The sequence below is a fragment of the Varroa jacobsoni genome, unplaced genomic scaffold (assembly GCF_002532875.2).
Source record: "Varroa jacobsoni isolate VJ856 unplaced genomic scaffold, vjacob_1.0 scaffold_7, whole genome shotgun sequence".
NCBI lineage: Eukaryota > Metazoa > Arthropoda > Arachnida > Mesostigmata > Varroidae > Varroa > Varroa jacobsoni.
Genome location: NW_019212909.1, coordinates 41,326 through 68,251, shown reverse-complemented (window position 1 = coordinate 68,251; position 26,926 = coordinate 41,326). Strand labels below are relative to the sequence as shown.

Genomic DNA, 26,926 nt, shown 5'->3' with positions numbered 1-26,926 from the left:
AATTATGCTGTAGGGCCCAACTTAATATATACCTACAGAGGTTTATATGAACTTTATACGGACAAAGCATTAATGAAATTCACATATTATTACTATATTTTGAAATATATAAATATATGCTACCAAAGCAATAAGAGGTATGTTGAAAAAATAATTTTACATCATTCTTTTACAACTGTTAACCAAAAGCTACTTTAGTTCTTGCAGAAAAATTAGACATGTTGGTATAACTCACTTTTTTATTTCTTATCGTCTATTGATTGAAGGGCTTGATTCCGAAACGAACATTTACCAATTCAGCCTACATATTGGTAGCAATACATAGGTTATACACAGTTAGTAATTCCAATAGTACTAAATATTTCCAGAAGCTTTTAAGTCTCTGATTCTTATGCCAACCTACACAGAGGAGACCGCTTACTTTCCGCTACGGATCTTTGTGTGTAATAAAATGTGGAAGTAGAAAAAACGCTTTTTTGCTACTTCCACATTTTATTAGCGGTAGTACCTATTCAACCAAAATGGATCTGACTTATGGCTGGCATTTACTGATGCTGACCCGCACTTGCTTATGGTTCCTCGTAATTACATTATCTTATTTTCGTTACGTATATGTATACTTATATGTGTATGTGTATGTATACTATTATGTGTGTGTGTTTCTAAAAGCGTCGCTGTTGTTATACAAATTGATTTGTCTTATATACGCGTGTATTTAATACTATTGTTGAATAAAGCCAAAAGATACATTTTTGGATAGCTAAAGAGCGCACATACATGATATTCCCGAGAGCTTTCCAATCTAATTACTGAAAATATAAAGAATGATTTACGGCCCAATTTATATATCAGTGTTGTGTATAATATGCCGGTAGCAGAAAAGTTTCTTGATCAACATTGGGGTTAATAAATTTTCCATTATGTCAGTATAACCTACAACTGACACTGGCATTCAATGAACATTCGCCATTGTGAACGTACAGAGCGGTTTCACGCTCTTCTTGGCTTCTGTCGTTTCGTCCCTACTAAAAGATAAGCTCAGCGAGACGACGCGAAAATGGTCACCTACTGCAAATCACATTCAACAAGTATGCAGTAATGGTACCCAACAAGAAAAAGCCTAAAAATTGTTGTTTCCTACACAACCCAACACATAATAGTAATAGTAGAACGACTGTCTAGGACCGATTAAGTCATCAGCTGCGTTTTCAAATTTCCATGCAAAGCTGTAATAATAAAGAGTATTCGTCAAACAGTTTTCTAGAAAATATAATTCTCCAGACAACATTGCACGTTTATGTAACATCATAAAGAATCGAGCACTATTACGTATAATATAATGTATTGATTATAATTATGCACATAATTTATTCAATAATATTTATTTATTGTATAATAATTGAGTAAACGGTGATTGTTTTTGTGGCTTATTCGTACATTCTTCTGTTTGTGTTTTGTATGTTTTCTGTCTTCAATATGACTGTTTAAGTAACCACATGAGCCTAAAATGGAGACTCTTGTCGTATATAGCATACCCTATCCCAGTAGCAGTATAGATTATTGCGCTCACATTATTTCCTGATAGTTCTTTCATAATTCAACTAAGCCTTGCTCATGTATGCGATCTATACTTGATTTTGATCGAACCTTTCGTTGGAATATATATCTTGATATATAATGTTATGTACGTGATCACGTCACATTTTTAAGGTCACGTCGTTCACATATGTTTTTTAAATCATAGAATCTTTTCTTGCTTTTGTAATTAATGTTAGATTAAGTATTACTGAATTACTGTTCACCTCGTTTGTTGTTCCGCAACTTGCGCCTACCTTGTTCTTATTGAGCTGGTAAATTAGCATGTAAAAAGTGACAACAATGTGTTTTTCAACAACATCACTTATAGAAGGTGTATGGATGTCTCTTCTGTGGACGTGATGGCCACAAGTGATAGAGAAGATATGGCCAATACCAATGCATCATATCCACGTCATTTCCCCATACCGCTGGACCTCGATTTCCAGAAAAGCTTATCGTTGACACTCGACGAGGAAGACATATATTGCTGTCTCTTGTCATCCTTCAGCACCTAATGCCCCCAAATGCTGCACTTCTATAATCATGTAATCACAAAGTCATCGTTATTTTCTGAGTATACATCCGAATTTCAACTCCACATGAATTTCAAATGGTAACATACAGATGGCCTGAAAGCAATCATATGCAAAGATCTTTATGTGTCGGTATTTCTGTTCATCATAAGGTCATAGACTAATGTGGCTCCCTCTTTCCTGTACATGTCATTTTACTTCCGGTGTCCGGAGTTCAAAGCCAGTCCTCGCTCAATAACAAAGTAGAGACTCTTCGGCTTGCTAACGTTGTCCCAATAGAGGAGAAATTCCGCTATTCTTCTTTTTCATCACTTTAACTTTTTCGTTTTGCTTACATTTCCGATTTATTCGATGTTTGTACCTAAACGACTCGCGTTCAGTTTTTGCCCCATATTCTTCAGACTTTCCGACTCTAACGACGGGTGACAAAAAACCACAAATTAAGCAGAACCAATGAGCAACAACGACTTGGGGCATGCATTGTCAATAATAGTTGAAAAAAAAAATCAGGCTTTGCTCATAAAAGCTCGATTGGTTAGTGTGGATCTCCAGCGCTGCCACTCAACTTCTGGCACTTTCGTCAAATGTACTTTTCAGGTCGAGTAAAATTAGGTGATACTTACTATTTTCAAACTTACTGTGTCTCCATCAAAGTTGCGATCTTGTTTGTGCAACGATGATGATTGTTATTATTATCAAAATTGTACCCTGAGACTCATCACTGTTTAATCGAGACCCAGCAGTTGATTCGTCAACTGATACCCGTGGTATTATTATTATCCAATATTTATCGTCAATATTATTATATCCGGTTATTAATAACACTGTGTTGTTTGTTTTATATCGATATCGTCGTCGATTCGTTTCCCGATAATAACTAAAATCTGCGTTTGCCTTGACTGTCGGTCATTTCCGATTATCTGATTTATCTCTTTATATTTTTTATATATTAAACTTTTTATATTTGCTAGATGTAGATATATGTAGGCTTCGCTTTCAACGAAGAGAACATATTATTATTATTATTATGATATCCTATTCTTAGTATCACTTTTGATTGACGTTTCGATATTTTCGGTCTTTCCGACTCGTTCAATGATTGCTTGCAATGATCAATTTGACTCAAAGGTCTAATTGTTAAAAATCAGTTGTTCTCGATTAAAATAAACAAAACAACTGCGTGATATACTTACGAAAATTGATATACATTTTGCTTGAATGAAGTCTTTCTTCATATGTGATTATCATTTTCCATATACAAAATAAAATGGTGCGCACTTAATATGTTTTCATATTTCGTATATTTAGCAACGAGCATTCACCAATACCGACTATTGTTTTTTTTACCAACTAACGACCACAGAAGAGCCACTGAAAAGCTGATTTCCGTTAACCATATACAGTAGAAACATGTAATATATATATATATAAACTATTTATCATTTTACAATGACAAGTTTGACTTCAGTTGATACTATAGGCAGACAATGCTTTCGCTTAATGAGACATGTTGGCTGGTAGTAGACGATTCTAGTCAACTCCTCCAAAAGATTCAGATCCCTCGATGGCTTTGATGAGTTTGTCGCGCAGTTCCTGATAGCTTTCGTACGGAGGCAAGTCTATGCGATTGAAACACGTATGCGAGCGAGGTAGATTTGAGCTGTTTCCCCATTTCTCAATCGTAAATTGCTGCGGACCGTTCGATCCTGGGAAATCAGTTTATACCACGCATAGGTTTACTTCAGTGGTTCACATATAGCTACCCATATGATTTTGACCTAGGCACTCCGTTCAATCATTATTTGCATGTTTCAATCAATAATTCCGTGAGGCACTAGTAACTTTAGAACAAACTTGCAAATGTTTGCTTAGTGATTACCTTGCAATTCTTTAAATCCATTCATAGGCAGACGAGATGTTCCGGTAACAAACTGCAGAAGGCGAGCTCGCATTTCGTTGTCGAAAGAAAGCACCAGTCTCCAAAACCACTGGATCACCAATTGGTTTGGATGATACCCACCTTTGTATAGGGTATTGACATGCCAATCTCGTACATCGATTTTTCCTATGCCACACATCAGCAGCTCAAGTTCACTTTCATCGAACACCTTTAACAGCTGCAGTGGAACCACCTGCAATAGTCCGAGGATGTATCAAGACGAAGCAGAGTCAGTATGTCGTTCAGGAGCGTAATAACAGTAATGAATTTATTATACGACAGCAGTGATTTACACAAGAAGTAACAAATACCTATTATGCAGGCGAGTATTATATTTGCTTAGACGTATCTTATGAAACCTTTCGCTTAGAAAATTTGTAAAATTATTTTGTGTTTTTACGCAGTAAGTGGTGATGGCGATGTGTTCGATAGGTACTTAAAAGTTGTTATTATGTTGCGTTTGAACCATGTACTCGCTTGATGCCACTGAAGGTAAAACACTCGGTCACCTTCATGTTAACCTATGAAAATGTAAGTATCGCCAAATTTATAAAGTACTTCGATATAGCCTCGGAGCGAGTGTACAAGCGTTAAAAGTGGGTTAACAAAAATTTTACTACTAATGATACTGTTTCTGTGGCGGCGCAACACAGAAGTACAAAAATGAATGCAATATTCGTTTAAATTTATAATAGAAGTTTCGGCTTGGTGAGCGGTGAATGTGCCCTGACCTCGTTGAATCCTTCGAGGAATGCATTCATCTGCGGCTGTATCCTCGATACAAAGCGCCAGCTGATGACGAGATCAATGTACTCAGCTTTGTTGGCTTGCGTAACACGCTCCGAGGATCCACCGGGCTTCAGTTCTCGCTCCTGAGTCTGACCGAAAAGGTCTTCGTCAACAGAAAACCGAAGGTCCAGCTCTTCTGGGTCGTTGTCTTGTATCCACATAAGTGATCGGAAGTATTCTGTGTCGACACTCTCCATATCCTGCAACACCAGAGATTCACATCACATTGATGTTAATGATAAATATTCTTATTTATCTATTATTAAATGAGTGATGAATATAAATTAACGATAAATATAAATTTCTGTGGAGCTATTCAAAATGTAGTTTTGAGTACGGCTTGATTACGCTAGCAGCTTATTCATTTAGCCGCTTAGATTTGGCATGAAAGCTATCGATCAGCTATTGCATTTCAGTACTTCTACCTCAATACTTACCTTTAATACGATGTTTTTGCCCAGCATCATCTTATAGAAGGGCCGAATGAAAAAGGCTTCAAGAAGTTTGCCATGGTAAACAGCCATACCGGCAATTCTTCCCACAAACTTGAAGTATGGTATGTGGTTCTCGTTGCACACGCCGGACATTGGATTAACTTGAAGCGTATAGTTATCCCTATGGTCACAGGATAACAGGAAATTAAATGTGTTGTTCTAGATGATTATACCAAAAAGACAGCAGTATGTCTTTGTACAAGAAGAAAGCCTTATTACTAGGAGCCCACTGTATAAGGCATCTATTTTATTTAATTGGACAGTCCTATATATTAGTAGAATAATTTTCTACACATTGATACTTACGCGGCTGAATACTCGAATAGGCCGTAATAGGGATTAAACATTTCCTTCGAAAGTAAACAGAAGAACTCTCTTGAGGCCCCACCATAATCTAAGACTTCTTCTGAGTCGAACTCGACCCAAAGTTTCGTTCGCAGTAACTCAGTCTTCGTCACGGATGACACTTGCATATAAGCATCTTCGAATATATTTGACCGGGTCACACGTAGTTCGAGTTTGGCATGGCCGCCTGAAGGTGTTGTTGGAGGCTTGGGTAGCTTCGATTTGAAATACTCATATTTACGTTTGTAGTCGCGTGAATACGGAACAGCCTGACATAAGCCATTATTGGGGTGATATAGATGTTTTATTAGTCATCAAATTATGACGCTTTATTAATTGACATCGAGAATTATAGGAAACTTCTTTGCCAATGAGTGCTACTTTCCAAAGAAAAGCGTCAATACTGCAAGTATTGTTGTTAGTAGTTATTCATTGAGTGATATTTAAATATCTTCTGCTTGTAACCCTGTACCGTATCTATATGATACTGTTCTCGCAAAAAGTAATTTCCACTAAAGGAAAAAATCGCTCGAAATATACGCTCACACATACACATACACAAAGGCATCAACATACCGGTCCAGCCAACTCGGGATTATTAAATCGTGGGTCTTCCCATTGAGTTCGCCTGTTCGAATGATCGATGAAGAAGATTCGACCATCGGTGTGGATTCGTTCCTCCCAGCCATCAGGAAGAGGACCTAATTCGTCCACTAAAACAAGGTACAAAAAATACGCCTGTCAAGTACATCGCTCTTAATTTAATAATTAATATATATATAAATAGCTATTAATTAAGGCTAGCAAGTATGCTGTAGCTTGTAAACAGATGAATATAGATCTATAAAATAGTTTAGCTTAATTAATTTACTCCACAAAGGACTAATCGAAAACATGATAGCGAAAGTTTTTATCTCAAACGACTTTTGTTCAGTTTTTCTTATCTCTACTTTACCTGAAGCAGACGCATGCTGTTTTTCGTTGAGCGTAAGCGTGCTACCGGTGGTACTACCTTGACCCTTCGGTGCCCCTGAGGGACTGGCAATATGCGAAGGTTTACCTGTTCGAGGGTCTGTCCAGGTTGTAGTTTTTGTATTGTGATCGATGAAGAAAACACGGCCATTAGGGGCGACCTGTAGGCTCCACCTAGAAAACAACGCACATGACCGTATTCAATAATAGTGGTAGACAGCGACGCGTTATATCGCTGCTTCATATTTTTCCAATTGTATAATGTCCAGCTCCCTACCTACGTTGAATCATAATTAAAAACGAGGTTATTGTCCAGTTAATTTCATCGTAGTCATAGTTAAGTAGCACCTCATAGCACTTGTTACAAACAGGTTCGAGAAACAACAGCTCTAACCAGGTGAGTTAACTTACCCAGCAGGTAATCCGTTAGTATCAAGCTGTGCTTGTTGCCAGCCAGCCGACTGATCCAAAGTGAGTCTTCCCTCTTGTGAGATATGCACTCTTTGCTGACATCCGACTCTATTTTGTAGAGACCCTGCCGACCCAGCTCGAGCACCTGGCGACTGCGTAGGTCTTACTGATCTGACGGGGCTTCCACTTTGGTATGACAGCTCAGGTGACCTGGCTAAACCCTCATGTCGCCGTGCTGAGAGAGAACTGACATTGCTATCGACTATGTCTAAAATCGCCCCAGACCGAGCACTATCCTCATCTCCATGTGAAGCACCGGCTGAGCCGACGGGGATTTCTGATCCCTGTGAAGATCTTAGCGATTTTCCGGAACTTCCATTTCCCTCCGGGGGTTCCAACGATAGCCCAGCTAACCCAAAGTCCCCATGACTAGGCGAACTCACTTGTCCTCCAGCCGATGATGCAGTTGAGATACCGCCGGCTTCTCCGTTTGCACCTCCGCCTAATAAACAGCCTCGCAATTTAAGCACATAAACGGAGTAACATAGGAAAACGATTATGAGAAAAAAATATAACTATATTTTACCCTGCGTTGCCAAATGAAAAATAAGGATTTATAATCGATTTTACCATTTCGGTAATTAGCACTCTGGATCCAAAGCATAACGCAACCTTCGTACCTTTTTACTTACTTAGGTAGCATATAGTACCTACGTATATACCATGGGAAAGTGAAACTCATGGAGCCAGTACGATACACGAAAACTGATATTTCATTCAATTGTGTAAATGGCACGAAACTAATTTGGACTTATTCGAATTTGATTTTTTTTGTTTTTTTTATTGTTGGAATCTATTGTAATTGGAAAAAATTTTTCCAAATTGGAAAAGTTTGAACTTTGATTTTTTTTGTTTTTTTTATTGTTGGAATCTATTGTAATTGGAAAAAAAAATTTTCCAAATTGGAAAAGTTTGAACATGAGGAGGCCCCACGACACATCTAATACTATGTCGTGTGACAGACAATGCTACTTAAAATTTGCTGAGTAATCTATCATTATAGGCTATAAATAACCGTAAGTTTTATTTGCTCCGGTTATTAATATGCACAATTATATAAGATAGCACATCTTATAGGGAACGCTTTGATTTGTACAAAAATATTGAAATTTACAAGATGGTGAAACATTTCCATGTTCCAGACAACAGGGCCCAACATGGCGCTATAGAAAAAAACCTGTTCTTTGTACTCAGCATACGGGTAAAACTCACGTTGAGCACGGTTTAATTGATTTTCATTTGAATTTAACAGGTGGTAGCAGATCTACGTTACACACTAAATAATAATAAATCGCAAGCATAGCAGGAACAGGGCGTGCTTGCTAGCCTCACAATGTGTATTTAGCCGAAAGCAATTTCAAGAGGGCAAACTGCAACTTCCGTTGGCCACTTCAAAAAGCAGGCAATTGATACAAGAGAGAAACATTGCATTAATAACTTTTGTCATATTTAACAATGACCCGCAAGTTGTCAACTAACTGAGGTAATAGTTGACAACTTGCGGTTGGTAATGAGAAAATGACGGCTGTGATAAAAATGAGATGCTAGGGCTACTCAATAAGAATAAATAAAGTAATCTCTCGTTGATTAAGAGATTCTGGCTGTCTGGCTTTATTTTTGTGCTTTCGAAGGGACTTCAAAGGTCACGCTCCACTTCCTATGAGTTGTTTGGGGGCCGTGTAAAGAAAGTAAAGCACATTGTATCTAAAGTACTGCAATGATTGAAGGTCGGCAATTGTGGCGGTCATACTTTGAGCGATTTAAATTGCTGAGAACGCGAACAGCTTTTACCTGCCCCACTGCTGTCTAAAGTCTGTCTGAAAGTTCCTATCGATCCTCTGTGGCGGCCTATTTCGTCGTGGCCTCGACTGTTCTGCAGTTCGGCTGGCACAGAGCTGCTACTAGCTCTGCTCATAGCACTTTCACCACCGCAGTTCTGGGACTCGGTCTGTGCGGCTGAATTATCCGTTGCCTCGTGTAAAGTAGGCCGACGCCACTGGGTATACCTCAAAATGTGATTGACGTAATAATTGCGTCCATTGGCGTCCATTCGCTCTTCCCAGCCGGGCGGCAATGGGCCCTGCACCGAATTTCGGCTGATTATTTCCCAAGTCGAATCCACGCTAGCTTGCTATAGAGTCAAAGTAGAAACGAAGTCGAACAAAAAAATTAGCGAACGCACTTTTCCAATGCTTGGTAACTGTGCACTCGGTTGGAAAGCAACGGTTTTGCTCTTGGCAACAAAAAAATTCCTAGAGATTTCTAAAGGATACTTATCAACCTGATCTAGAATCTGTTGCACCGAATAGATCTGTAGCAGTGAAATTCGGCTCGGTTCATACGACGAATACACATCCATTGATCATCATTAAGTGTTATCAATGTGAGAAGCTGCGTATTTTGTAGATAGTATATTTCATCGGGCGTGTATTACAGTTAGCATTTGATCTGTCTACGCCCTATTACACAACGAAGGATAGGGCTTAGTCTCTTCGAGGTATTTAATTATGGCCAATTGGGTCGACAGTCGTTGCCGCAGAGTAAGCGTAGTCAATCGATCATGAATCTGATAGAGGCTTTTACTGACGCCGGTAAAAACTACGAAATGAGGCTAGGTAGGTTAGATATAAGAAAAACCGCCTGCTTTCAACATAAGTCTTCCTTTGGTATAATGTGTGTTTAGCTACGATGTTAGCGGTGCGATCCTCTCGCCGCCACATTAAATTGAAGCTCAAGAACAACTCTCAGTTATTTAACACGTAGCTCACGACTAACCTACCTGTCTAATTTATTAAATAATATAGTTATCGTGAGTATGCCTCGTGTCACGAAATACGTTGTTGTCAAAAAAATAACGTCCAAAAGATGCCTGTCGCCAATGATGAATAGTAAATCAGGTAAGAACGACGACATCCATAAATCACAACTCGCACATAGTTCGCTACATCGAAAGGGAAAAGACCCACTGAGATTGCCGGGCCCACAACGTTCGGACGGATGTGGCAGCCGGTCTAGTCATCTCAGAAAACGTCAACTTTTTCCGGCGGACAAGCGTTCGTTTGTGTTATGTAATATTTATGCTGGTATGCTACGGGTAGGGTGGATGATATGGGCAGGATAAGAGCACAGAATGTGTTTACTGATAGTTTACCAGCGCGGAAAATACAGCCGCAGCTACTATAAATATTACATTCAAACAAATTTTTCTAGCGCTAATAGAAGATAACTGCTCGGGTGGGAGTGCCAATGCTGTCAGGCTAAGGAGGATGAATGGCGAAAGGATTACAAAAGAAAAAATATCTAATCTCATGTAACGTCGTCACTATCTGGAAAGTCGAGCTACTAATGTGGATAACATTAAACATCTCATGCAAAATGGAAGGAGGCTCAAATCATTAAGAACAGGGCAGTCGAGTGGGTTATCCATATTCTTTTTCATATCGTACTAGAAATTGCCAAGTGAATTTGCAAGAAGTAGTAAAGTGGTATATGCAAAAGGTGCACATAGGCCATGATATCACTTCTTTGTGTTATTTCGGAATATCTGCCAGTGAGCAGGCGTGATAAGAGACGGCATTGTGACACAGATATGTAAATACATGCTAAATATCATCACGTACATATACAAACAAGTGCGAATTTAGAAAAAAGCGGAGAAACAACTTGTAGCTAGGTAAAACTATGGTTAGAAGATCGATGGACAACGTAATGGCATATTGCCCTTTTTGATATCGGCACGATTTTGAGTCTACATGCTACCTTAAACCATTTTACCAATCTTATCAATCCGAGGACCCACATTAACTTTATGATTCCAAATCTGTAATAGTTTGAATCAATGAACAGCGCACTCCCATAGATAGAACAAAACACCCTAACCGAACCTACTTCGCTAGTAGAGCAGTTACGTGAAGAACAAATACAGAGTGCGAGTATCCGTCTTCTTCATGGGTAGTCGAATAGAGCGTCTTATTTTGCCGCAGGACTTTACTGAGATATTAAACGGCTAATATCCTTGCATTCTGCTAAGCCCTCGACGCGCTTAAAATAATAGGCCCAAAACAGAAAAGAAATGCACAGCCAATGACGATAAATAAAGCAGACGCTTATGCTGCTTAACCGTCGGGGGAGCTCCCCCTCTTTAACGGCGCATTGCATAAGGTCGCGATGTCTGTTTATCATTTAAAATTATGATATCAGTGAGTATTAGTGACGGCATCATGAAATATATAGCAGGAAAAACTCGAAGGCGAGCTTTTGCACTACGCACAAGGTAGCAACGTTAATTCGTTAACAAATAGACACGTTTCGGACATTTATGAGCTAGAGAATGCTATTCGTAAGTTACGATACAATATGCGTATAAAAATGTGACTTTAACGTTAATTACTATATTGTATATGACTGTCTAAAATGTACAAATGATTTTTCTTTCGCACGGTGGCAATTTGAAATCAATTTTTCTATTTCAAAAATAACGGTGGTGCCTAATACGTTCCCGCTAGCGAATACCACTGTATACATGATATAATGAAGCTGGATATTTGATTACGCAAACACCGCATAATATATTGGTAGATACTACGATGACCATAGCAGAAAAGCACATTATTCAATACCATTCAGCCCTTTTAGGCTATTGACCAACAACAACTGTCCAGTAACGACTACCATGTCTTTTGACCAAACCTGTATGTCGAGCGGTATCGTGACACTAAACGCAATGTCCTTTATTCTGGCAATAGTTCTATATTCCAAAAGGGACATTAAATACTCGTCATTCATTCACCATTCCTCGAAATACTAAAGGACAGTCTGTATTACGAGCAACCGTTCAATAGTTTGCTGTTGTGCTTCTCCCACCTGCGCTATAAACATTATCACAGCTGGTATCTAACCAACGACACCCAGTTGTTATGTTAGTTAGAAGATCGATGACCGACCTACGAACTGGGCATGACAAAAACGCCTAGACAAATGGCAGGCACTTAAAAGACATTTACCCTTGAAGATTCGTTTGGATCTTGATTTTCGCTCGTTATCTCGTCTCCTTGCTCACAGCTTACGACATGATGATGGTGGTGATAATTGTGGTCGTCGCGTGCGACCTCGTCTCGGAGACTGTCGATTCTTACATCTTCGATCCTCAGATCCACCTGCTCGGCATCCGCTTGCCGATCGGCGATCAGATTGTTATTGTTGTTATTGTTAATACCGTCCCCTCTTCCGACATTCTGCTGTTGAACGAGTTGCGCGTTTCCGTGGATCGCGTTTTGTCCGTCCACTGGACCTAGATTATGTGCTGTATTCTGTCTTTCACCATCGCAAAGGTAATAATGAACTAACTGTACGTGACCCCGGACGCGGCTTTTTTGGCTTCGTGGTCGTAGAATGTAGTGTTTGGGTACGGTGTCTACACCTAATTATATAAAAAAGTATTTTTAATCATCGAATCATAAAAAAACGTCTACTTTATATTCATAACAAAACTTTTTCTAATAAGTCTTTTACTGGAAACTTGAAGCTCATTAGATATAACATCTGTCTTCCCGTTGAATGATTATTACTCTAGACACGATAAGTTGTTCCGTGGACACCTACTGAACTAAAAATAACATTTCGACAAGTGTTCGAGCATTCCACGTACTCAATACGATCGACTGAATCTATATCGGTGTCAGATACATAAGGATAACAATTATCGGCGTGTTTATGACAACTCATAGCTATTACTCAAACCTATAGTTGGCAAGGGCAGCTCTACAAGGCCGAGAAAGTCATCCCTCGTAAGTCGATTCTCATCAAACACTTCTACCAGCACTTTGTGCCGAACCGGTGAAACAATCAATCGAAATTCCTCATCCCACTGCGGATTAAGCGTGCGTTTTTTGGTCTGTGTATACAGCGCGGTAACCTGTAAATAAATTTAAATCCGAGTGTACAACGCGGGTTATTACGGGTGCTCGGTTTAACTAGCACTTGGAGTAGAATATGTATAGACAAGACATGATGATACAACGACGTTTTATAGCTGATTATGATTTAAGTTCAATACCCGACGTACCTCGTGTCGGCTACGTCCGAGCAAAATTGTGTTCTTTTCAAACATGCCGCACCTGCATGAATTCGTTCATGTAATAGCCGAGAACTGAATGAGTTATATTATATACATAGATGTTATACATGGGCCAGGTATAATTAAACCATTTCACTTATAGTTGACTGTCGTATTGGTGGATACATGCGTAGGTATGTGTTGAATGATGTACACGTGTTTACAGAAAAATGATGCAATCTGGTCGCCCGTACTAATGTGGTAGATATAGGTAGTAAAGTAATTACTAAAGAGGCATGTAGTTTGATCTAGCAGTGTTACGTGGGACAGATCGACGAAAGCATAATGTTGCCTCAGCCAATTAAATATCCTGAGTTGGATATAGATGAAAACGTAGTTAAACGGTCGTTGAATGTCACGATACGTGAAACACATTCGCATAAACTCCGCCCTTGATTGTTGGCTTTCCAAATCTCTTATGACGACAAGAGAAACACCTGACTTCTAAGTGATCAGGATACTGTGTGTGGAACCCTGCAGGACGAGTAATAGTATGTTCGTAATATAGTAGGTCACGAAGATCGAGAACGGCTCACAGGTTGTCGGCGACACAACTAGATATCGGCCTCCATTTCCAGACTACTATATACAGAGCAGGTAAAACAAAACATGGCTGTAATAAACTAGGACATTTGGTGCGAACCATTTCAAGTGCCATCTCTTTAATTATCTCCCTGTTGTAGTGCCATGACATTGAAAAATTAGCTATTTATTGGGTGCTTCCATTTTACGGTACAACTGCAAGACAACGATCCGATAATTGGTGCACACTTTCAATCCGAAACATTATGTGCTTCGTTGCCCGTTTAAAAGTATTAAATTAAAGACACTCATTTAAAAAAAAAAAAAAACTATTTTACTTCCTCTCATTGTGTACACAGTGGATTCACAACGTGATTTGAATCCATAAGCAACTTTCGTAGCCACTTAAGAGCTACGGCAGGGATCGGCTAGAGCGTCAAATGAAACCGTCCTGCCTGCGTAAGGACAAAATTAGTCACATAAAGTGACCGTGGAACCGTTTCACAAGCGCGGTAAATCCATAACACAAAAGATGAGGAAGTCTGCGGTACGCTAACCTGTTGCTCATTGAGGAGAACGGAGATGCGAACGTATGGATCAGACGTGCCAAAAATATCTTTTTTGGCGAGATTGAAGCCCCGAAGCACCTGTATGACTAGGGTTCGTTCGATGTCGTCCCATACGATAGCCGGCTTCGATGCCCCCGACGAGCCGGGTTCCGCAGAAGTTTCCACCGTGCCAAACGAATTTGCGCCGCTGTTTGGACTCGTTGGGGTCGAGTTCCCCACAGCAGCACCAGCTAAAATCGGAGCTTCTACGCCCCGTGGCCAGACCTAAAAGGAAGAAAAAACATCAAAGCAGCGTTAAGAAGAGTCCCCTAGCTTTACCGCAGCGTGCATATCGATCGGTCAGAGTAAATTAGATATGGACGCGTACATTTCAAGTCTCTATCGATCTAGCAAGACATTGTATTATTAAAGCTTCCAAAATGGTCGTTTGCACCATAGCGTAAACACAACTCACTACAGCTAGATAAAAATTATATTGTAGCTCACTGACCAGAGGTGACTTTCGAATCGGTGCATCTGTCCCATTATACTTCCCTTTAGACAATGTCTAATTACTACTACTACTAGGCTAAATTCAGTGTAAGTTGGAATAATAGGAATAAAAGCTTGTAACACGCATGGCAAAAATGTTGGCCTCATATAGTCACTTGTTTGAATAGTAGCGGGGCCAGATTGAATGGCGTAAATGTTAAAATGTTTATTTATCATCATTTCTATTATCGTCCAAAATCGTCGATAAACTAAAGCATGCGTCTACGTAGCTACATGCGATTAACTAAACGCTGCATCCAGCTCGCGTTACTCTTCACCTCTATTGGATGCAGCTCTTTTTATAATACATAGAACGGAACCTGACCAGTTGTTTCTTTTCAAATCCCCTGTTCGGTTCCTCCTGCGGCTAAATAATGATAGTGTTATTGCTTCATTATACAAATTCAGTCTATTTTCTCGATGTAGCTGGCTGTGATTCACAAACGATGATAATGCCAAAGTCTCTCGACACAATCATAATTCCTATACAGATATCTAATCATAACGATCGTAGCAATCTCTGCTTCTCCGCTAAAAACGAATTAGATTTAAAATCAACCTACAGGTGCGCAATAACAAGAAAAATAACAACCGTACTCACCACTTTTGTAATCCACTGTTTCGAAAAACTATTTCAATTGCTGAAATATTATATCATATAAAGTAGAAATGCACGTCTAATCAATAGGAACGCGTCTAGGTTTTTGATGGATTGCCGTTTTTTATTTTATACCAAGTTGATTTGAAATCTATGCGAACTTTTTATATTTCGCAAACACAAATGCGGCTGTGAAATTATTTTCCGTTATGCTCAATGGTATCATCACATTGGTTGACATTTTTAATCTATATTTGATTGTTAACAGTCAAACGCATTACTCGTGTTTTTGCTTAACGATATTTGTTTGTGACAAGAATAGAACAATTAACATTTTAAAAAATGAATGCAGTGTAATGTCACAATGCACATGCTGAATATCCTTTACAAATAAAACAAGCATTTGTTTATGAAATGAGCAAGTTGAAGACAGCGAGCGCCCTCGACGACCCAGCGCATCAACGTCCGTTTCCATCGTGAAAAACCAACCAAATCTTTATTAAAAACCTCCAGATTCTCATCAGAGAAATTGCTGATAGTGTTGGAATATCATCCAGCTCACACGATAACTTTTCTATGTTTTGGGCGTATAACGAGCAGCTGTAAATTTTATCTCAGAATCGTTGAATTTTGACCAAAAACAGTGCCTAATCAACCGTGCTCAGGAACTGTTAACTTAATCAACGAAATTCAAATTTGCTCAGAAAGTCATAACTGGTATGGAAACATGGGAGGGTATGAATGTGACACTGAAATTAAGGTGTAACAGTCCCTCCATCGAAGGTTTCTGAAGACAAAGCCGAAAAACGCTTGCCAAGTTCGATCGTATGTGAACATTTCTTCGTAGTGTGTTATTCGATTTTAACGGCATAGCTTATCACACGTTTTGGCCGCCAAGTCGGATCATCAATGAAGGAGGCTACCCAAAAGTTTTATACCGATTGCGTAAAGCAATCAGAAGAAAACAACCGGATTTGTGGACAAACAATTCTTGGTAATTGTATTACGATAATGCACCTACAAACGCTTCATTCGTTGTCCGTGAATTTTTGGCACAGAGGAACAGCATACCAATGTCTCAGACTTCTTATTTGCCGGTACTGGCTCCTTGCGATTTCCTGTTATTTTCCAAGCTAAAAAAATCCTTAAAAAGATGATGTTTTAATAATGTCGACGAAATTAAGTCAGAATTGCAGAGGGAGCCAAAATCTATTTCAAAAATCGCATGTTTCTAGGCCGTAAAAAGAGCTGGCGCAAGTGTGTGTTGTCGCGTGAAAAGCACTTCGAAGAAGAAAAAGTGATATTAACGAACAAATGTTTTTTATAATAAAAATAAGATTCCAAATATTTTTTCATCAGATTTCGTATATTATGCAGCATATAAGAATGGCCATCAACGACACTATGTTGTGTACACCTAACTAAAAACATCGACATATTCTGTTCTGATTTCACAGCGCTTCCCTTGACCGCTTTCTAATACCTCATTTTTATTATTGCTTTTAATATTACTACGAATAGAGGCTCGAGGCGTTAAAAACTACACATCGATTAGAACGAAAAGGTGCTTCTCAAATAGCTTATCATGCCACTTTGCATAAAAGAAACATAGACCAGCACATCTTTCACGGCCCATATGCACTCTCAACGATGTTCAACGCGCATGCGTGCATAATGTTTGCCGGTTGTGCTTGTTTCAAGGCTACAATATGCTATTTGCTTTCAAAAAATGTCTACCTCCAGTTTAGGTTTTAGTTCAGGAGCGCCACGCAGCATGCCGTCACTTGGGGTCTTGCTTGTGCATACACAACCTTCTTTTTTAAAATCAAAATGAACAGCGTCTGTGCTAATGTCTAATCATGCTAAAGACATTCACCGCTCAGTATTTCGTGCCATGCTGCTCTTATCTTTTCTCACGAATATGTAGTAACATGAATGCATAAAACAGAAATCCAGGTTTCATTACCTCATCAGACGGGAGAAAATACCAAATACGATTAGCTTTTTTTTGCAAATATTTTTGGGAACTATTAGATTAACAATATTAATGATGATGATTATCAGCTGTCTATTACCAATCAATTTTTATCTTCTGCTCTCCAACAGTAGTCAATGGAACAATGATCAATCATATTTAATGTAAATTATCATTTCGAAATCACAAAACAGGTGGCGCAACCTCAAATAAATAATTTGTTTTTCCATAACAAAGGTATAAAATATCCTTTCTAGCTTGGATGGTCGTAATTTCTCTGTTGTTCATACTAAATATGAAACTATTGGCTTAGAAACATTTAAACTCTGGTTGAGCATTAGACACATTTCTTGCTGCCTAATCTTCATTTCGATTTTCATTCAACATAACAATCCTTGATGTCATTTAAATTACTGAATTAACGTTTCCAATGTTTTTTTTTGAGTTCTGCTTGTGTTTCTTTCTGATGATACAGAAAAAGTGTCCTGGAATATGTGCCTCAGTATCCTTACAAACTGCTGAAGCTCTGCCTTTATTTTTTCCTGATGATATAACCGCAACTTTAAAAAAAAAAGACATTTTTAAACGCTCGCTTTCTTTGTGACACTGTCCAATTGAAAGGCTACACATTTCATTCACACGTTTAAATAATAGAATTCTCAATATATTTCAAAATATCTGAATACCAGTAAACTCTCACGCCTTATTTGCAGCCATTGATTATTATACATGGTTGGTAAGCCTTTATAAAAGCCCCGATAAAAGCATCATTTGGTCTTTCATCCCAAGATTACGTTTATACTTGACGCTGCATGCAACTTACGTGGCAGCGCTATCTTGCACTACATAAATAATGAATCTCTGAAACCCGTTTCACACCACCTACGTAGGATTTCAATACAAAATGATCTAAAGGTTGCACTTAAGCTCCGCCATAAGTTTATTCGGCATAAAACGCTTGTTATTGACGCACGCTTCTTGCAAGAAATTGACTGATTCTGTAAAATCTGCTATACAAAAATTCTTTTCGAAATAGAAGGCCCTTTGCTATGCTTTTCTCTAATTAGCAATTTATTTGCAATATTCCAAAAAGAAGCTGTTACGCTTTGCTCCTATTCTCATTATGTTCGAAATGGCAAAAAGATCAAACAATATAGATTTATCCAACACTGGCGTCACCCCAGACGAAAACCAAAAACAGATCTTTTATTATAAAATTGACCGCTAGGTAAACTGTTGCTCTTTCGCGAATGAATGTCCTCTATTCAGCACCACTGCGCATAAAATAGATTTACCGGTTTAATAGCTTTATTATCTTCTTATATCGAGCTAAAGTTGCATTCAAAATGGCCGAGTTCAAGTATACGTCGCTAACAAGGCAAATACTGTGTCGTCTTTCGTGGGTTATCTCTCGTAGCGTAGCCGACGTTTAAAAGTGGTCGTAGTTTACCAGCGGAACTCGTTGGCGATGAGAATAGAAGCTAAGGCAGTGCAGTGGTGTTGTGTGCCTAACAGATGACTATTATAGCGATAACCTTGAACTTTGTCCTCAAAACGAAGTAGCAAATGCACTTAGGAAAAGAAAGTACATTTAGCGCACTAATATATTTATGTTGCCACAGGGTCCAGTGAACGTCCTTTCGATAGTCACAGCAATCTTGGCCCAATCATATATTACAAGAGCGGACATGACGAATGTTCAGGCCAGCTGCCGCTTCGAATATATTCTAGATGAATTTGTTGAATAACAGCAGAATCGCGAGTATTAATGGGCTTAAATAAAATAGAGGAATTGTCAAAGAGCGTAAGATAACTGTGCTATTAGACTAAGATCACATTTGAAAAATATAATTACAAATAGTGCCCTTATTATAACAAATCTTGGGAATAGTATGGCGTTAATGATTCGGCACTCTTGCAGAATAAGTTCAATACTTCGCATCAGCGAAAGTATAAATCTCTTAGGGCGGGTTTCTCACCCCAATACATTTAAATTACTTGAGATCCGCTTGGTATTTGCTTACGGTTTCTGCCTTATTGTGTATCTTAAATTGAACGAATTGATAATGGCAGACATTGAGGTAGCTTGAAACGTAGAGACACGTCAGACGGTTTTTATTCGAATCTGGACGCTTACAGACTTCGCTTTTTTGTTCTGCTGAAGGCCGACTACTTGGCGCAATGCTTAAGTAAAGCAACTCTAATTTATAAGGAGAAAGGCGCATCTTAATTGAGAATATTACTCATGCACTCCTTCTAAAATCGTATCTAAGCAAAGCAAATATTTCAAGAAAGTCTTTTGCATGTGTCGGAGGTGTCATTTTCGACGGTTATATTTATTGAATGTAACCATCATTTACTTGAATTACAGCTTCGATTCGGGGCGCAAACCAATTTTAATATATTTCATTTTCCACCAGCAAGTAATTTTTTAGTCGCAGTAGTGCGTCAAGTGAGATCTGTAGATGTAAACCCGTTAAAGTGTCGCTCAGATACGCTCCATGAAAACTAAAGTTTGGGCTAAGAGCTATAAAGGTCTTTAAATACCCAATTCAAGGATTCTGACCTTCGATTGTTTTCGATTTCCTGAACAGGCCAAAAGTCCCAAAAATGCTAGCGCTTAGAACCGCCAAGAAGTTCAATAGGTACTAAAAAGCGCAAGAAGTGTTAAGAAAAACACTAGAACCTATCTTGACGATTCAATCAATATTTGATATTCTTCTTTTTGAACGGACACTTAATTTTGTAGCAAAAACCCGAATATACTAAAAAGTGCTTTTCGCACCATTCTCGTGAATTTTTGAATTGCTCGGGTTTTTCAGAAATCGCATGAAAACTGGTAATAACGTAGGCCGCTGATTTTGGCGAAAAAGGAGATTTTTCATTTTTGTAATGCTCGTCCTGTACACTGTACAATACCTACTCTTTACTTAAATTCTGAAAACGGCATAGAGTTTTCACCAAGTTTGTTGTTTTGTACTAGAAAAAACTAGCTTTCGGCTAGAACCAGAAGTAGCGGATGAACGCATGCCCATTACGAGAAATAGCCCGCCAAATATTTTCCAATTTGAACGCAATATCCTGCATATATGAGTTGGAAACCGTTAGTTCAGCATTAGGCAAAGTTAGCCATTCTCCAAGAAACCTGTGACGCCCTATATAGATCTCCTGCAGGACAAAGACAAACAGAACCTGCCTTTATCTTTTACATAGTCTGCCTAACCGACGTTCTACATCGAAACAAAGGAAAGCTTCCGCCGCAAAGTAAAATGAAAATCTAAGAACATATTTCATACAAGCTCTATCTCTCTATCGATGGAAAGCTTGTAGCTTCTCATGATGACTACTTAACCTTTTGGAAAAAAACCCAAGCCGACGCCTTTATTTGATCAAAGTTGATAGAAAAACAATACCAGCAGTGGCCACATGTTCGCAAAATAAATTTCGTGTTCATGACGTACATGGGTTTGTGGGTCAAGCTCTGTACTAAAGCATGCTTGTATAACACTCACGTGAAGAAACAGAATAACCTTAATAATTACAATATATTGACGCCATGGCGATGAAAACTGATAACGTAACTACCGACCGAGTTCGAAGTACATTCACAAAACATTTACTGCAGAAGTTTAATTCAGAAATCCCTCGATTTTTATAGAAACCCCCATCCACGAGAAAACAGCGGCAGCGGCAAAGGAAAGTTATAAGCATCAGTAATCGTTGCTCGATGAAACTAACGTCACATATATGCAAACATGAAATTCAGTTTCGGTCGATATAGCCTGCTTAATGGAATAAGTCCTCATAGTTAATGCGGCCATTTGTATAGGTCGGCAGCATCGATCGTACGTCTACGAGAAGGAGCTTAAGCAAACGCCCCTTTGTAGCGTAGGGCCGACGTCAGTATAACCTGAGCGAACGGCAAAACTGCTTCGTCCCGCCGCAACAGCAGCAATAACCACACAACATCAAATGAATCCTACTCAAGGACTATACTTCGTGGGCTGCTCTCACTCTGTCACTTTAACATGCATATATATATATATATATATATACAGAGAAAGAGGGAGAGAAAGATTACGCAAGTGCACACACAAACACGGCACAACTGCCCTCTTTGCTCCGTATCATAGATGTCCCAGCCGAGCTACTACTGCCCTTAGGCAGGTCGAATAGATTGACTCGAACAATATCGAATAGAATTACCATCTGCATTAAGTATAGGTTCAGGAGATTTCGGCTTCAGGAAGAAACAGAAATTGCTATACCCGTATGCATAATGTCAATTGAAATCGATTGTCAGAGTAATAAAATATAAGTAGTACCTATGAGAGAACGACACAGTGGTCTATCAACTGGGTTTTTACAAGCAGAGATCTTCAACTTTTTTAGCCCCGATTATATAATGTTACTCTTTGCTTATATTACCTTTGCAAATATTGTAGTTGTCATTGCTTTCAAAGGAGCATTCCGATTTCACCATCTACATTTTTCTTAAGATAGAACACCGGGCTGGCGTTGGGGTCTAATCGACACTGTACACATAAAAAAAACGGCCTCTGATCATATTGCCCACGATTCACCCCAATGAATACTGCTTGTAGATGGACAATTCGACATACTGTAAAGGATCATTTTACTAATGGTAAACGACACCGATGTGGATGCATTTATTCCGCACACTTAATACAAAAGTACAGTTAAAAAATAAGTGTTTAATCCGATATCGGCCGCCTGATGTCGTTTTCTGTCTGCAAAGCGTTAGATAAATAATTCGAGTTAACAGACTGACCATCATGGCATTCGTACATCAAACATTTCAATAATTCCCAATGACCATGCAACTTCCGTACGTCTACGAAGGACGATAATTAATACTAAAGCTTTCTCTTAAAATCGTCTATGTTAATTACCAAATTAGAACTCACTACTGTTATCATGAGCACAAATGGTAACATCATCGCTCATAACAAAAATGAAGCGTCTCACGCATAACAACATGCCGTATGAATGCGGTTGTCCTCATTTTTTGTAGAGTTAAAGCCCTTGTAATGTCAACTGGATAAACAGACAAGGATTGTAATTGTCTTAATGCGCTTTTTTGGCTGCACAGGTTACTTTAAAGTCTTTTTTTATCAGGATGAACATGATCCTATTAGTGGGAAACGTGAAGGTGAAAAAAATTGTCGAGAGTACAAGGAGCATAGGCGGGGGCTGTAAAAGCGACCATGCAACACATGCAGGTACTTCTGTAGGAGGTTTTCAAGACCTACCTCGATAGACCTTTCGTTTTCGACAAGTAGCTTACGTCCTTTTAGACGAGGAGCTGTATCCAACTGCCTGAAAGATCACAGAGGTACGTCGATTGAAAATAAAGCGTGTCTAACCTAATCCAATCTTGCCAAAATTATTTCCACCCATAATAATCAATTACATAATAGGAACCCATGGATAGAGCAGTTTACACTAATGATATGGTGAGAGATGTGAGATGCCTGTTTAATAGGCTAATATAAGAAATTATTAAATTAAGATAATTTACCTAGTCTAAGGATACTAATATTATTTCGTGCTAATGTCCTATCGCTATAAAAAAGAATAAAAAAGTATATTTTATTGCAAGCAATTGATGCGACAATAATCGTTCAAACTGTGCAAATTATTTCTCAAGTTCTGCAACTGAAGGTACATATTAGAGACAACTGCGGACTTAAGTCACTCGCCATAGAAAGAATAAAAAGCAGCTTGCTTATCAATGTTATTGTTGTTAGCATGAGAGCACGTCTCGCGCTTTAGCTGGAAAATATAATCGTCGTTAGTCGTACGGTTTTCCTCACACTACCCTGGCAGATCGGGAACTAACAGGGCACACATTATGTGCCACTCGTTCGCAACGGGTTAATTTCGTTACTATTGCCTCGTTCTGTCATGACTAAATGGTGAGCAAATAAACGGTTAAACCTACTTTGAGTAATCTGATGTTCATCTGGATACCACTAAACGTAAATGTATGTTTTATTTTTGTCGACAACGTTACTTACCAATAAGATTACTGTAAAGTTCGTAAAAAGCTCACGGAAAGCAAAACTTCTACCAGTCAGACGACACCCACAGCTTGTCGCTCTCTACGCAAATACGACGGCATCATAAATGGATCTTTTATCTCCGGTTGATATCTGCCTCGAACATTTATAACCAGCATTTCCAAACCGTATGCAAAATTTCATTCGAAGTGTATTTGTATCACTGTCAGTTACTTAAGTCTTACTTTTTATACATTGCATTACACAGAAGTTAGAAAAAAAGAATAAGGCATTAGAAAAATCTAAAACAGTGTCACAAACTTTAAAACCCCACTTGTCGCATTGCATAAAATAACAATGTCATTTTTAGAAATTTTTCACAAGACTTTTCACTGTTTATATTGTAGCATGATATAAAAAAAGCCTGCACGGCGTAAGTAAATAAAGCGTGTATTTTCTTTTGATACATTTGATTACATGCATCTTTTGATAAAAATTGTTTCAGGAATAGAGCATTTCGCCAGTTCGTTGAAATTTACTTTTGACGGCTATCGCAGAAAGCAGTACGCTGGTTTGACAATATGTTAACTTTACATCGAAAATATGTGAACTCAGGATAAATATTGAATTGATCTGAAATTACCACATGTTATAGTAACGTTAAAAAATAATGAAAAAACCTTTTGACTAGGAAGTCTTATTATCAAATCAAGCCGTTGCTTTTCTCTCTAACAACCAGTTACGTTCTACTTAGTATGTTAAAATATATTGTCTTTTCAAAACCTATAACATTACTCTTTTCTACAAACTATACACCAAATCCGTCTACTGACGCGACCCAGGTATCTAGAATTGAATCGCTTTGAACACAGCGAGATAGTATATTTTTTAAGCTAATTAAATATAAGGAATAGCAGACTTTTCAAGGTTGCCAAGTTCTTTGCTATGACACCAAACACATCAATCGATCTCTTGAACGTGTGCGTAGGACATCAAACTGAATTTTTAAACATAACATATATATATAATCCACCTATACCACGAGCTCGTTTTTTCCAATATAAACAATGCATGAGAATGATGCGACAGAGCACTTGGATCTCTTTTTATTCGAAGTACTGTCACAGTTTTTCAGTCTCTGAAGGAATGTCAAAGCAAATTATCATATATAGACTTCATAACAATTACACCTATAGAGGACATATTGGCATGAGATGCGTTCCAAAAGTTGTTACCTAGTTTAACTAATCTTAGGTGCTGCATGCAGTTCGTGTGGATAATGGAATGGGGTTTTACAGATTGGGAAGTTGTTTCGGCTTATATATCAAAACGATCCTTTGTCGCAATAGTTGTCGTCAATTACGCGATCTATTAGGCTGAAAACCTTACCTCCTATGTATCTTATACAAAAGAGGGACCAAGTGACTTGCTTTTGACATTCAGTCATGTATGTAAAGCTGCTCGTATCGTGGCTTCTTTTTCTAAATTAGTTTTTCTAGTAGATATCAATGTATATGGTATCCCAACAGAATTTTTCCATTAGGACCCTTTTTCTTCATCCTGCTATGATTCTCATTGCTCTTATTCGTTATTATTTAAACTTTCATTTAGTTGAACATATAGCGTGCGAACAATAGAATTAGCACGTAAATATAATTATTTATTACGTGTATCTATAAATTATTACGTGTATCTATAAAAACAAGTACTTTTTTCCTGAATGGTGTTAAACATCTTGTTATCTCTAAAAACCCGCCTAGAAGTACCAGCAAGTAAAGCCACAGATTTAATTTCACCCTATTTATGAGTAAGCTAGTTGTGTGCTAAAATAATGTTTCGTAAAACTAGGTAAAAGAAATTAATAAGTTTTATCTTCAAATGACGATATGCGGCAGTAAAAATTTACCTACGTTAACAGGTATCTTTTTCTGTATGTCGTATATTGACGTGAGTCATAGCATAGATTGAGCCCATTGAAACGGTCATTTTGTTATATACTAAAAAGTCTGCCAGTAAAGTTTCTATTGCAGCCTTACCTCCAAGGCATCCATAGACGCCATTGTCATTGTAGCAGCTCGATGTTGTCATCGCAGATGTCTCATGGCGAATATTATCAGAGTCTATCTGTTACAAATTCCTTTTCAACGAATAGAGAGGCAGCGTTCTACACAGAAACAGTATCAGGAGTAGGACATTCAAATAGCACACACGTAATCATAGATGGGTTGTCTGCACGTTGATAGAAAAGTGCGATTTCACATTCAGTGCTGTTGTTGCCGCAGATCTACGGTGATTTTAATCTACGGCGACTTCGATTTCCTTGAGACCGTTCAAGCAAGTCCGACACGTCCTTTATTGCCTTGCTGTATGTACATCCCTCAACACCTTCGTATATTACACTTCTAGATCACTCTATAGAACACATATGCAACACTCGACGGCATAGTAGGCCTCCTCATTTATTCCAGAGCGGATGTATATTCACTACTTTCTATCACCGTGATAATATGAACCTCGTTCATTTGTGACTTTGCCTGTTTGGGAAAAAACGGGATAGCAAAGCGAAATGGAAGGCGCCTGAAACGGTTAAATTTGACTTTAGGATGCGCCGAATCTTGTTGACAGCTTTTTATTCTCGGCAGCTAAGAAACGTTCCTATCCGTTAAGTCAAATAACGAACAACTACCCCCCTCCCCCCTCCCCCCCCCCGAACAAGCTACGTGAATTCTGGCCACCTCTACTGTCCACGGTAACTGAAAACCTCTCGGTCACACACAAATGTCAACAAGAAGGCAGACCCAGCAGCACGTACTCAACGACTCCTCGAATAGCTGTTCCTGTTTTGTATAAGAAGGAGAATTGGGCAGGTGTCCTTAGTCCCGAAGACAACTCAAACTGTGCCCACTTGCAATGAGCAAAAGTACACTCACTTTGCGACATCCACAACAGGTTAACAGGTTAGGGATACACTCACGAAGTGCAAGTCCTTTCCGATGTTGTTGCAACGTTAAGGGCAATCAACCTGAAGCTACTCCCAGCACCTGTCTAGATATCGAAAGCACTCTTCTTTCTTTTGAGAGAGAGGTCCTACGAAGCGGGAATGCTTACACTGGCAACAACACGAATCAACGCTATAATAAAGATATAATCATAACAGTACCGAGAACAAGAACAACTAGAAGAAATGTAAGCTAGTGTTAAATCGTCCGCACCCGTCACAACACCGTCTGTTCTCTTAGCGCTACTCAACCTGGCTTCTACTGCTGCGCCAGCTACCATCATCAGCACCGCCGTGATATTGATGTTATTGATGCTATTCCTTGCACTACTGCTGCTGCTGCCTTTTCCTGTCTATGCTGACGTCTCGTTCTCTCATTGCAGCAATTTGTGGAAGAAACATTCGAGTGTTTTCGTCGTGCTCGTGTCGTCTGCTGTGTTGTTGCGAGAGCGCGCTGTAGGCTAAAGACCAACT

General features: G+C 38.8%; 1 protein-coding gene and 1 long non-coding RNA gene across 3 annotated transcripts; one reads left to right on the top strand and one right to left on the bottom strand.

Moving 5' to 3' along the window:
• Positions 1-221: 221 nt before the first annotated feature.
• Positions 222-26,849, bottom strand: Nedd4 (E3 ubiquitin-protein ligase Nedd4). Of its 2 annotated transcripts, XM_022832593.2 has the most exons (15): positions 26,267-26,849; positions 25,491-26,031; positions 22,705-22,771; positions 14,316-14,591; positions 12,861-13,035; positions 12,125-12,540; positions 8,913-9,252; positions 7,062-7,563; positions 6,634-6,824; positions 6,255-6,391; positions 5,640-5,947; positions 5,277-5,454; positions 4,782-5,039; positions 3,991-4,243; positions 222-3,817 (listed from the first exon to the last, which is right to left on the bottom strand). In XM_022832593.2, exons 2-15 carry the CDS (start codon positions 25,499-25,501, stop codon positions 3,642-3,644), a joined length of 3,288 nt encoding a protein of 1,095 aa, XP_022688328.1. In that variant the 5' UTR covers positions 25,502-26,031; positions 26,267-26,849; the 3' UTR covers positions 222-3,641. The 2 variants fall into 2 exon arrangements, with proteins under 2 accessions (XP_022688328.1, XP_022688401.1); XM_022832666.2 differs by lacking the exon at positions 22,705-22,771 and having other exon boundaries at positions 25,491-26,848.
• On the top strand, positions 4,250-8,717 carry LOC147754031 (uncharacterized). The gene is made up of 2 exons (XR_015311287.1): positions 4,250-4,372; positions 8,374-8,717. It is a non-coding gene; the product is annotated as an uncharacterized LOC147754031 (long non-coding RNA).
• Positions 26,850-26,926: the final 77 nt, after the last annotated feature.

What these genes read in the sequence shown, in the direction of transcription:
- Nedd4 (XM_022832593.2), bottom strand. An exon ending in ACTAACGGATTACCTGCTGG is followed by an intron (nt 6,825 to 7,061) that starts GTAAGTTAACTC and finishes GTTGTTTTCTAG; the next exon opens with GTGGAGCCTACAGGTCGCCC. An exon ending in TGGATTTAAAGAATTGCAAG is followed by an intron (nt 3,818 to 3,990) that starts GTAATCACTAAG and finishes CTGATTTCCCAG; the next exon opens with GATCGAACGGTCCGCAGCAA.